The sequence below is a fragment of the Strongyloides ratti genome (genome assembly GCF_001040885.1).
Source record: "Strongyloides ratti genome assembly S_ratti_ED321, chromosome : 2".
NCBI lineage: Eukaryota > Metazoa > Nematoda > Chromadorea > Rhabditida > Strongyloididae > Strongyloides > Strongyloides ratti.
The window spans coordinates 12,168,971-12,182,563 of NC_037308.1; the positions used below are offsets into that span (position 1 = coordinate 12,168,971).

The 13,593-nt window shown below is 18.7% G+C and overlaps 5 protein-coding genes across 5 annotated transcripts; 4 read left to right on the forward strand and 1 right to left on the reverse strand.

Annotated features, from left to right (window-relative positions):
• Positions 1–1,517: 1,517 nt before the first annotated feature.
• Positions 1,518–2,435, reverse strand: SRAE_2000388700 (Frag1/DRAM/Sfk1 family-containing protein; the record flags this gene model as incomplete). The annotated part of the gene is made up of 3 exons (XM_024655134.1): positions 1,518–2,103; positions 2,153–2,303; positions 2,354–2,435. The coding sequence occupies 3 exons, from the start codon at positions 2,433–2,435 to the stop codon at positions 1,518–1,520; spliced, it is 819 nt and encodes a 272-aa protein (XP_024508437.1).
• Positions 2,436–2,984: 549 nt separating this feature from the next.
• SRAE_2000388800 (C6 domain-containing protein) lies at positions 2,985–4,987 on the forward strand (the record flags this gene model as incomplete). The annotated part of the gene is made up of 2 exons (XM_024655135.1): positions 2,985–3,329; positions 4,841–4,987. The coding sequence occupies 2 exons, from the start codon at positions 2,985–2,987 to the stop codon at positions 4,985–4,987; spliced, it is 492 nt and encodes a 163-aa protein (XP_024508438.1).
• Positions 4,988–5,383: 396 nt separating this feature from the next.
• SRAE_2000388900 (Sulfotransferase family-containing protein) lies at positions 5,384–6,227 on the forward strand (the record flags this gene model as incomplete). Its single annotated transcript, XM_024655136.1, has 2 exons — positions 5,384–5,874; positions 5,915–6,227. 2 exons carry the CDS (start codon positions 5,384–5,386, stop codon positions 6,225–6,227), a joined length of 804 nt encoding a protein of 267 aa, XP_024508439.1.
• Positions 6,228–7,769: 1,542 nt separating this feature from the next.
• On the forward strand, positions 7,770–8,530 carry SRAE_2000389000 (Sulfotransferase family and P-loop containing nucleoside triphosphate hydrolase domain-containing protein; the record flags this gene model as incomplete). The annotated part of the gene is made up of 2 exons (XM_024655137.1): positions 7,770–8,173; positions 8,215–8,530. The coding sequence occupies 2 exons, from the start codon at positions 7,770–7,772 to the stop codon at positions 8,528–8,530; spliced, it is 720 nt and encodes a 239-aa protein (XP_024508440.1).
• A 1,205-nt stretch (positions 8,531–9,735) lies between these two features.
• On the forward strand, positions 9,736–11,134 carry SRAE_2000389100 (Major facilitator superfamily and Major facilitator superfamily domain, general substrate transporter-containing protein; the record flags this gene model as incomplete). The annotated part of the gene is made up of 3 exons (XM_024655138.1): positions 9,736–10,690; positions 10,760–10,932; positions 10,982–11,134. The coding sequence occupies 3 exons, from the start codon at positions 9,736–9,738 to the stop codon at positions 11,132–11,134; spliced, it is 1,281 nt and encodes a 426-aa protein (XP_024508441.1).
• Between the last annotated feature and the right edge of the window lie 2,459 nt (positions 11,135–13,593).

A 13,593-nucleotide genomic window follows, 5' to 3' on the forward strand; every position in this document is an offset into this window, starting at 1 on the left:
ATTGTAGAATATTACAAACTCATAAATGTTTTTTATTAATGTATAAAATTTTAGATGTATTTAAAAAAAATCATATTGGTTTTTCGGTACTTATCCGTTGGCTCCTCAACCAAATTAAAGTGATAAATGTTTTAAAAAACTTATTTAAATAAAAATTGTTCGTACTATTTAGTTTTGGTTGGGCCATTTTTTCTAATATTTTCACGGTTTAAATATCAACTTTTTAATTATTTATATTAATTATTATCATTTATTCAGTTTTTAGATAATTGTATTTGTAATAAATTATTTTTTCTTATAACTATTTTTTTTATATAAAATTTTATTCTTATACTTTTTATTTTTCAAATAAATAAGCAAATTTTTATAAAAAAAAAAAAAGATTTAGAATTAATTTTTATTGTATTTGTAATATTCATCAAAATTTTCACAATAATATGTGCAGAACAAATTATAATTAAAAAAATTTCTTTTAGATTGAATGTACACAAAAAATTAAAAAAAAAAAAGATTGATAACAAAAGATAATTAATTAATTATAGAAAAATAAAAGATCAAATTCCTATCTTTATTAAAATAATTGTTGTCTTATCATACTTAGATATTAATTTTTTTTTTCAATTTTATAAACATTATATATTTTTTTAAAACATGTTAGTAACTTTTTTGTAAACAAAAATTTAAAAACAATGCTTCAAGAAACATCTCACTAAATATTTCAAGAAGAATATTATCCTTAAAGTCTAATATGATTATTGAAAAAAAAGGATAATAATAGTAAAAAAAAGTATAAGATGTAAAATAATTTAAATAATATATTTATTTAAAATTTTTTAAAAAAACAGTGTTGAAAAAATTTGTTTTTAAAAGAAAATTCAATGAACATAGTATCACTCAAGAAAATGTAAATAACTTTTTTAAAATGAAGATATTAACTAGCTGATTGGACAAGATAATAGAAAATAGATTCTATAACATTGTAATAGATATTCTAATACATATTTATTTATAAATTTATATTTAAGTATTTTAAAAAATAAATAATATATGATTTAACATTAATATCTTACTAAAATGAATCTTTTTAAACCTGTTAAAACTTTACAAATGAAAAAAAAACTGATAAAAGGTTCGAGAAAGATAATAGGTGAAAAAAAGTTTATCATCTCAGATATGTAAAAGTGGAATTCTGGGTATCAACTTCTTAACTTTATTTTGGGAACAAAAAGATATTTATGTTTTTTCTTTATATTTAAATTTTTATCACTAATAAATTCGATACGTAAATTTTTTGAAATATATACTAACATTTTTACTTCTGTATTTTTTATTCATCATAATAACTAAATGACCTATTTATGCCTAATTTTACTAGTTTATAGATGTAATTTTTTTTTTATAATATTTTTATCAAACAAAGATAAATCACTATCAAATAAATAATTTAAAATATATTAAAAATATTCATAATAATAAAAAATATATTAGAAAAGTATAAAAAAAAAACTTGACAAAATTTAATGAGATCTTGTAAGATCATCAGAACTAGCCCAAATTACTTCATGATCCAGATGGCTAACGAGCGCTTCAACTGTCAACTTAACATGAATTGATTCGAAATCTCTCGAAAATGAAATAATATAAAACATTATTATTAAAGCTAATAACCATTCAAAAAAAGCAGAAACACAATGCAGACCATAACCAGGAGTATAGTATTTTCTGTTACTCCAAGGTCTAGGAATATCTTCATCTGGATATACTGAATGAAATTTTATTGATGCTGCAAAACCAAAGCTAATTGCAAGAATTAAAGAAATCACACCAGCTGAAGCAATTCCTATTCTTATAAGTGCAATTTTTTTATTATTATATGTTGGATACATGTACATGGTAACAAAAGAATCAATACACATATAAATTACAGCACTTGTGAAACATATAACTGCAGCAGTTATATGTATTGTCCATTGAGCTGTTTGTTGGAAATTTGCCACTATAAGCATTGAAACACCAGCAATAACTCCCATTGTAAAAGCAATACGATTAATAATTTTTAAAAAAACATCTAATTCTCTGTTTAATTGAGCAACCAACATATATCTGTCAAAAAAAAAAAATAACACGTGATCAAATTAAAAAAAAAATTTACCTTAAGTATAAATTAAGAAGACACAATACAGCTGAAATGTTGAGAAGAAAAGAAAAAATACATGATTCTGGACGAGCGTCACCAGAAGAAGATATATATGGAAGCCAGTAATCAACATCATGATTATAAACTGATAAGCAATATGTAATACCTTTAAATAATTAATAACGTAATGTTACGCCTATTAATATTATTATATACCTAATGTTGCCGATAACAAAATCCCGAAACTTATTGGTATGTGAGCAGCACCAATTCTACCCATACGAAGAATTTTTACCATTTTGTTAAGATTAACAAAATATAGTATTTTTATAGAAATAATATATATATATATTTATTAATATGTCTATGATAAATCACTGACAATTTTTTTTAAGATGTCAGGCTACCAAAGTTTCACTGTGAGATGTTAAATTTTTTTAATTAAAAAAAAATAAATCAAATGTATGTTACAAAAAGATTATCAACAATTAAATTTTTTTAATATCTTTTACCTTTAAATCTTCATTGTTTTCATTGATACAAAGTATATGTTAACTAGTCGTTTTAAAAGATATTTCCTAAAAGTTAAAAAAAAAAGTGTTACAATTATTAATTGTTTATTTAAATTTTTATAAATATAAATAAAACTATAATTTAAAAATTTATACAATGAAAATTTTTATTTATTTTCTCAGATTAAGGATGTAATAATATTTAAAAATTGTTAAAAGTATATCTTTTAAATATTTTTGAGTTAACGTTTATTGAAAAAGAGGTCAAAAGACGGGATATAAATTTATATAAAATAAACAAATAAATAAAATTTTAATTATTTATAAAATTAATAATGAAACATCTTCTCTATATTATATTCTTCTTTAAAACTTTCAATTTTATTAATACATGTATTTCAACTAATAGTGGAAATAATGTAAATCCTACAACAACTACAAGTTCACCAAACATTGACGGTCCAACAAGTACAGTTGTTATTTCATCAACTGCTACATCAACAACAACTCCCGCAAGTTGTTCTTCATGTACTCCAAATCAAATAACTTTTACACCATCAACTTCAGCAACTACAGAAGATGCTACATACTCGAATTATGAACTTGATGGACAAGGTTGTTATATAATCACAGCTATTTGTGATGCTTCAGATAACCCAACAGCTTCTTCTTTCATGCAGGTAAGATAATAGCAAGAAAAAATAATTTAAAAAGATGCGTTGACCGGGAATCGAACCCGGGACTCCCGCGTGGCAGGCGAGAATTATACCACTTAACCATCAACGCGATGTTAGGGACCAAAATTATTTTTTATTTCCTGAATTTTTTAAACATAGATAAAACAGGAAATATCCTGTACAAATATATAAAAATAATATTCTAATACGTTAGAATAAAATAAAATAACAATATTAATAATAATTAAACTTTAAAATTTACTTTTTTAAATCATATTTTTGTAATTAATACAATAACTTTTAATTTTTTCTAAAAGATTAATTTATATATAAAATTTCAAGTTTTATATAAATGTTATATTATCTTAATTTACTTTACTTCAGAGTTTACAATAAGATTAAACATTTTTTGGCTCTATAATATTTGTATCATAATAAAAATTTCTTATAAAGACTGTAGAATTATGTATTTTTTAAGTATTTTTTAATTCATAACGTTATACTTATATTATTAAAACTTTTCGAATTTTTTATTTGAGCAAATTTATCAAATTACATAAAATTCTTTATTTTTGCAAAAATATTTTATCAAATTTTTTGAATACAAAAAAATTATTCTTCATTATAATATCTTTATGTATAAAGTTTTCTTAAATTTGTCATACTGAACTTTTTTTTTTGTTATAAAAATGTTGTTTTTAAACTTTTATATTGTTGAAAACCAGTATCTAGAGTTTTAATTTATTAAAAAATTAAGGATATTTATTTTAATGGATTCAAAATAATTAATTTGCTCTATTTAAAGATGGTGTTTTAATAATTAAAACAAAAAAACAAAGACGATTTTAAATGATAGAAGTTTTTTAATAGATTTGCAATAAAATATTTGCAAGTGTAGTACAAAAAAAAAAGTTGATTTAAAAATAATTATCCATTATAATATTAATATATTATTGAAAAATAAAATTAATATTTAAACCGTATGTAAATTGAAAGTATATATTAGCAAATTGCTGAAAGCTTTTAGTGTTATAAATTAAAATTCTAATTTTTTGAATAATGAGGTTGTAAAAAGTAGGCTATGAAATTGTTGAATAGTTTACTTAGAATGAAAAATGCTTTCTTTTTGTTAAAACCTTTAATTGAAGGCCAAAAGGATGCGTTGACCGGGAATCGAACCCGGGACTCCCGCGTGGCAGGCGAGAATTATACCACTTAACCATCAACGCTTGCTAACGGCATTTGCCTAATAGTTTAGTATTCAAAGCTTTTTTCGAAAGAAAAAATGTATTTTTTTATGTTTTTTTGTTGAATTTTATTACAATAACTGCTAATAATAATTGTATTATTTATAATTCTTAAAATACAATAAAAATTTCAAATTAGAAAGTCATTTATTTAGAAAAATTTTATTTAAAAGAGAAATTTACATATAATTTTATGTATTAATTAGTAAAATAATAAAATTAAATTAACTTTAAAATTTTTATATAATTAAAACTTTTTTTATTTAGTTTAATATTGACCAAGGTGGACCGCTTCTTAATGGACAAAATGTAATAACAGCAGTTTTAAATTGTAGAAATAGCCAATGGGTATATTCACAACCACCAGAAGATGATCGTATAATCACGGAAGTAAATTGTCTTCGAACGGGATGAGAAAATAATAGAACTTTTATTATTATTTTTTTTAATATTTTAAATTAAGTATTTCAAATATCGTTTAGTAACTATTAGTAAATTTAAATTTAAATTTTTTTTTAATGTTTTAATTTAAATTACAATGACATTATTTATAATTAATATCAACAAATCCTGTTTTTTTTTATTATTATTTATATTTTAAGTGACATGGTTGATAAAAAAAGATATGTATATATATTTGTAATAATTTAATTTTTATTTATTTTTTTAATTATGTATAAGATATTTTATTTAATTTCTTTAATATTTTTATTTAACAATAATATTATTGATGGTTTAACTTATAACAATACAAATAAAGAAAATATAATTTCTTGTGATATACCAAATGATAAAGAACCTTGTATTAAAATGCCATCAAAACCTTATAGAGGTGAATATGTTGTAACAAATATTTATAAAATTAATACATGTATAATGGGTAAAACTTTTAGTTCTATGCAACTTGGTGTATTTTGTTATCTTTTTGATGAAAAAAATTTTTTGGATAAATTTAAAAATAGAAAAGATAAAGCAGGTGATAGACATATTTGTAAAGATAATAATAGATATCGTCATATGGATAAAGTAATTCAAAAATTTAGTTATGGTAATAATTCAATATATTTTAATACTTGGAAAAATTTATTAATTGTTAGAGAACCTATAAGTAGATTCATAAGTGGATTTGTACAATTATGTGTTCTTAAAATTGGATTACCTTTTAATCATCCATATTGCTTTGGATGTGAAAAAAATATGCATTGCTTTTTGACACATTTATATAATGATATTCGTAAAGTTGAAGAAAGTAAAAAAAAACCTGTCTATTTTATTAAATATCATTTTTATCCTCAAACATGGTAATTTTAAAAAAATTAAATTTTTTTTTAACTTTTTTAGGCAATGCGAATACAATTTGTACAAAGATAAATATACAATTATTAAATATGACTCCATTGAAAAGAAAAAATTTTATAAGAAATATCTTGAAGAACTTGAAAATTTTAATGTACCAAAAGATAAGATAAAATTTATAAAAAAAATTTTACTAACAACAAAAATTTCTCACTCAACATTTGACAAAACAGAAACTAAAAAGTATATAAAAACTCTTTACAAAAGTCCAAAATTATTAAAGTTAATTTCAAAAATTTTCTATGATGATTATAAGGAATTTGATTTTCCACTACCATTGATAAATGATTTGAAATAATTTATCATATAAATATTTTTTAGTTTAGTTTAACCATATCAGTTTCAGTTTTTTTTTAAAGATAACAATATAAATTATAAATAAATTATTTCATAATATTTTTTTTTCTATTTTGAAACAAATTTATTTGACATTTTTTTATTATTTATATTTTTTTTATGTAAGATTTTTTTCACAAATGCACTTTAATTTAAATTGTAAATGAAGAGAATAATTTTTATACAGATGAATTAGTACTTGTTGTTAAATTATTAATATATTAAGATAAAGAACAGTTTTTTTGTACTTTGATAATCAAAATATTTTAACATAGCAATTGTTGTTTCATTATATTGTAAAAATTTTTTTAAAAGAATTCATTTTTAAGTAAATTATAATCAATTAAAAAATTTTTTTTATAATTTAATTTACAAGTTTGTAAAATTAAAACATCATCAATATGACAAAAATAATTTGTTTATTATGGTTAAATATTTTAATTTGTTTATATATATCTTAGTAAATTAATTTTAAAAATTTATTAGCTAATAATAAATTGTAAAAAAAAATTATTATTAAATATTTTCATTGATTTACTGAAGACAAAAAATATTTATTTAACAATATATTTAACAAGTTTCTTTAAAACAAGAAACAACTATTAAAATTAAAAATTTTTTTTTATCTGTTTCAATATCTTCAAATATATATTTATTTGTACAACAAAAATAAATCTTTTAAATAGAGGTAAATTTAAATAAATATGTATATTATCAGATAAAAAGATTTTATTGAAAAAAAAAGAAGAAAAACTTTATTATATGGAATCAAAATAATTATTTTTTACATCTAATATAAAAAATAATTTTTTAAAAATATTATCAATTTTGTTATTATAATTTTTTATATATAAATATTCATTTAAAGTTTTATTTTTTACTTCACTTTAATTTAGTATACCTGGAACAAATAATTGAATAATAAAGTTTTTTTTTTCTTTTTAAATAATATGTACAATAGTAAGATGATGTAAAAATTTTATTTAAATTAATTTACATATTTATAAAAGAAGATAGTCTATTTATACTAATTAGGTTAAGAGAAGCATTATTATAGGTAATTTTTTAGTACTTTTAATAGCAATAAAAATTAATATCATTATTTTTTTCCTTAATAAATAAAAAAAAATTGTATATTATTGCCCATTGGCATATATATCAAGATAAGACAAGCATAAAAACTCGACAATTTAAACATGAAATTGTTAAATAAAAGCCAAAACCTGTCTTTTGTATTTAGTTAGAAAAATTAATGACAATATTGTATTATTTATTATTTTATATATTTAATAATATGAAGTTATATTGTATTTTAATAATTATTCTTTTTTTATATATTAATATATTATCTAATTTTGTATTATCATCAGAAAAAAATGTCTCTTGTAATAACATATTAAAAGGCTACAAATGTTTACCAAGTTCACAATCTAAAAAAAATCATTTTTTTGTTCTTCCAAAATATAAATTAAATGTTTGTAGTATTGGTAAAAATTTTAGTTCTATGATTGGAGCTATTATATGTTATTTATATAATGATAAACTTTTTTTATCAAAACATAAACATCTTAATGAAGATTACTGGGCATCAAGAGCATGTAGTAGTAAAATTGTTGCATCAAATTTTAACCAAATATCTAATAAGTTTAATAAAGGAAGATTTAAGGAGCTTCAAAATAAATGGAAACATATTGTAATAATAAGAAATCCTGTTGAACGATTTTTAAGTGGTTTTACACATTTATGTATCTTAAGAATGAATGATACTAATTCTTTAAGTTCATGTTATCATTGTAAAGGAAATATGGAATGTGTTCTTAAAAATTTATACAAAACATTAAAAGCTTATTCTCATAGAGAAAAAGAAACAACTTTTCATATTAAATATCATTTTTTTCCACAAACATGGTAAGTTTTTTTTTTCTATCATTATATAAAGTCTTCTTTAGGTTATGCCAATATCAAAAATATAAAAATAAATATATTAAAGTTAAATATGAATCTATGAAAAATGAACAATTTTATATACAATTACTTAATGTGTTTCGTTCACGAAATATACCAGAAAATAAATTAAGTTACATCAAATGGGAACTTAAACATTCACAAAGTTTTCATGCAACTAATGGAACAATTATTCATGAAAAACAAAGAGAAATACTATACAATAATCCATTTCTTCTTAAACTTCTTTCTATAATATATAATGATGATTTTCTTGAATTTAATTTTGATTTTCCTATTAACATTAACAAAAATTTATAGTTTTTAAAAATAATTTATTAAATTTTAATAAGTCTTTCTTTTTTTTATATTTTTTTTTATTTATTGTAATAAAATGGTTTTTTTTTTCTTCAAAAAATTTTATTATCATAATAAGTAAACATAAAAAAAATATAATTTTAATTATTATATACTATTAAAAATAGTACTATTTTATTATAAAAAAAAACTACTATAAAATAATTAGAAATTTAAAATTCCAATTTTTTATTTTAATGATATTGCATTTATGGCATAATAAGATATTAATCTTATTAATAATTTTATATTAGATACTTTGAAAGAATAATTTATGTATGATATTTAAATAATTTTAATTTTTCTAACATTTAAATGTAGCTATCTTAATTTATATATTTCTAAATAATAAAAATAATTTATTTAATAAAAAATTAAAATACTTTCATTTATTAATATTTTATATGATGAATATAACTTTTATTATAAGTTATTTTTTTTTATGACATACTTTAATTTGATTTTTTTATGGGAAAAATGAAGTGTATATATAGTATTGTTAAATGATTTTATATTTAAAGTTTTTTTAGTCTATAAAAGTATATAATAATATATATGTGTAAACATATTAAAAAAAAACAATAAAGAGTTAAGAACATTATTAAAATAGATTATAGAGTAAAGTTTGAAAAGATAATTTTATCATAAGTTAAAAATAAGATTAAGACAAATTTTGTTTTAAAATAATACAGTATTTTTTATTATTTTTGACTAAATCTCATATATGGAATGGACAATTATATTTAATTATTTTACTTAACATTAATCTAAAATTAATATTAAAAAAAAAAGAATATTTAATAGTTATAAAATAAAGTAAACTATAATATGTTTTTCATTCATACCTAATGTGTACTATATAATCTTTTAAATAATTTATCATAACCTTTAATAAAATAGTTAAATAATAATAAAGTATAAAAAGTAGTTTTAAAAAGATCATATATCATTTTTCAATATTCATTAGAGATAAAATAAAGTTTATATAAATTTTTGATTTAATTCTTTTGTTATTTCAATTTTATTAAAAATGAAAAATTTTTTTTTCCTTTTTTATAATATTAAAAGTAAAAAAATATTATTGCTTAAAAAAATTATCTTCTTAGAATAAATTAATTTTTTGGTATAAATTTGTTCAATTCACTTATATCATTTTATCATATTAGTAAATGATGACAGGTTTTCGTTATGTAATTTTATTAATAGGATTATTCTCATATTGTTGTTTAATATCAAATATTCTTACATTAAATTTTGCTGTTGTTTGTGATGCTAGCACAAATGAAACTGCTCTTATTAATTATGATACTTCTGAAATGAATTTTCTTTTTTCAATAGTTGCATTTGGTAATATTGTTGGAACAATTCCAATTCAATATTTATATCAAAAAATTGGTCCAAAAAATACATTTATTTTATATTTAATGATATCATTAATTTCAACAGCACTAAATCCTTTTGGTTTAATGACAAATTATTTTATTATGTTAGGTATAAGATTTATGCAAGGATTTTCTTGGGCAATTGCTTTACCAGGTCTTGGATCAATGACATATGCATGGGCACCAATAATTGAAAGTGGTATTTATATGACAACATTAAGTACCAGTGGACAAACAGCACCATTAATAACAATGTACTTATCATCACAATTATGTACAAATAATTTTGGTAGTTCAAGTATTTTTTATGTTCACTCATTAATATCATTATTTTTTCTTATTATTTATTTTATTTTTTATAAAGATTATCCTGAAGATTCAAAATATGTATCACAGGAAGAATTAAAAAAAATAAAAAAAGAAAAAGGTAGTTCTGATAAAAGAAAAACTTCTAAAGAACCAGTTCCTTATAAAAAAGTATTTCTAAATCCAACATTAAGTGTTGGAAATATAACATATTTTATATATTTCTTAAGTATGCATTTATGGATGCAATATGCAGCAATATATATGAATATAGTTTTAGAATATGATGTTGCAACAACAGGTATGATAACATCATTTCCATATTTTTTTGGAATAGGAGTTAAATTTTTATATGGATTTTTAAGTGATAAAGAAAATTTTTGTGTTTTACCTGTTGTATTAAGAATTCTTCAAGGAACAAGTCAAATAACAACAGGTATAGCATTTTTAATATTAGGCTTTTTTGCTACTCAATATAAATTTCTTGATGTTATTTTATATTCAGTACAAATTATCTTAGGAGGGTCAGCATCTGTAGCAATATTTAAATCATGTCTTCTTGTTTCACAACAACATTTTCATTTTGTCATGTCAATTGCTTCTATTGCTAACAGTGTTGCACTACTCTTGGTACCATCTTTAGTAAATATAATAATGCCAAATTTTGAAATTGAAGGAGTAAGTTTATAAATTTTCTTTAATGAAAAATTATTTTAATATTTTATAGTGGAAAGCTTTATTTACAATTATTGGAAGTTTAACAGTAATATCAAATATTGGTTTTCTTATTGTAATGAAAACAGAACCTGAAAAATGGACAAAAAATAATAATACAAAAAATAATTATAATGAAACTAATACTGATAATAATGCTATTTAATATTAAAAATATTTTATTTTATTTTTACTTTTTTTTTAATTATGTTAAATTATATTATTATTTAGAAAATGGTAAAAAATTTTTAATTTTAAATAAATGATAGACATTAACATAAGAATTAAAGATTTAACATTATTCATTTCTTTTAAAAATTACTCTTTATACATAAATAATTACTATATTTTTATGCTATATTACAGTATAGACTAAAAATTTTTATGAAAATATTATATATTTATATAAATTTTTGAAACCTATCATTACATATATAATAATTAAAATTTTTAAATATTTTTTTTAATAAAATATTCACCTATCAGTATTGTTTTTTTTTTCTATTAAATTAAAAATATGATTGTATTTTTTTTATATATACTATATTATAACATTTAAAGAAATTTTTTATTTATTTAATAAGTCAATATCTACTCATGGTATCAAATGTATTTCTCATGGGATAATTTTTTTTTTATTTATGTTGAAGTTCTTATAAATTTTTTTTTCTATATTTAAAAAGCAATTCATATTATTTTTGATTAATAACAAAAAAGTTATGGTTTAATAAAGAAATTTAAAAGTACAAATTACACAAAGATTTTTAATCATTACTAAAAAAAAACTAAAGTTATTTTAAAAATTCTGACATTTTATTTGTACTTAACTAACATCATTTTAATAAAAACATATTCCTTGTAGTATTTTTTAATTCTAATTAAATATTAATAAAATATTGTTTTTTTTATTTTATCTTATATTTTGCTTTCTAATTATTTTTGGTATAGAATGTTAATTTAATCAGTTATATATATACATATATATTATATATAATATTATTATGTTTTTCATTTCTATTTTTTTTTTTTTTAATTTGAATGCTTTTTAAAACAACAAAAAAAAAATTTTTTTTTTACTTTTATAGATAATATTTTAACAATAAATTAGTTAAATTTTATACTTTCTATAACTGATTGATAAAATATATCTTTATTTTATATAATATAAAAATATTATTTATTTAAAATAAAACATCGATTGTAAATAATATTGCTAAATGCATTATTATAAATATATATATATTTTTTGTAAAAAAAAATATCAAAATGGCATTAAAGGTTGTTTTTAAAGATAAAACACTATAACAAAAAACAGTTATTAAAATTTTTTTTTTTAAATTTTTACTTATTCTATTAAATTTACTTTTTTTTTTGAAAAAAATATTTATTTATAAATAAAATATTTTTTTTTATTCATTTCAATATATATAATTTATTTTATTTTATAAAATAATATGAAATTTTTTACCATGAACCTTTGTTTGGAACCAAAAAAAAATATAGTAAAAAAAAACTTTATTTAAAAATTAAATTGACATTTAATGATAATTCTTAACAGTGTCCTTTTGAAATACATTTTATTTTTATTCAACCATTTTCAAGTCGTTACGATGTATTTTTTGTTGTTAAAAAACATCAATATATACACTTAAAGATATAAAAAGAGGTACACATATAAATATGTAACTTCATTTTTATATTGTTCAATATTTTACTCCCCCTATTATTTCTATTTATATACATACCTTCTTTTATATTTATTTTTCACATATCAAAACTACAACCATATTACTATAACTGAATATATAATACATTTGAACGAATTTTTGTTACATCTTCAAATGTTTTTAACATATATAATACCCATAACATATATTAAACTGTGTACTCCTGCATTTGATGGCATAAAAAGAATATATGCTCATTTTTATGTTTGTTTATGGATAAGATTAATTTTTTTACATTTTTTTTTGTTACTCCTGTCATTTACAAAAAAAAAATATTTTATATAATTTAAGGATTCTAAACGTATTTCATTTTAAATAATTATTTTTATATGTGACATTTTTTTAAATTTTATCTAAATATAATATTGTTTTTAAAAATTTTTAGTTGTTTATAATATTTTATAAATTTTTATTATTATTTTATTTAAAAAATAATAATAATTAAATTATTCTTTTAATTATTTTAGTTGTATTTAATATATTAATGTAAATTGATATTATAATTAAAATAAAATTTATAATAATTAGATACTTTTTTTAATATTTTAATTATAAAGTAATTATTTATATTGAAAATTTTTATATTTGAAAAATTACTATCATAAAATGATATATGAATTGTTGTTGTATCTAAAATTATATTATCTTAATTATTTTTAACTTATTGATATTTGTAAAATTGAAATGAGTTTTTGGCAACTGTCCATTGTATAATTTATGTATATTTGCAAAATTTTGACATTCATTCTGATAATTTACTTCTATTCACAATCATCACAACAAAAACCCTATCCAAGAATAGTTGCTTTATTCTCTTCTTCTTCTTAATACATAAAATATGGTACTGTTTCATAAAAATAAGAAAAGTTATCATTTCCAATATTATCTAATGCTAACA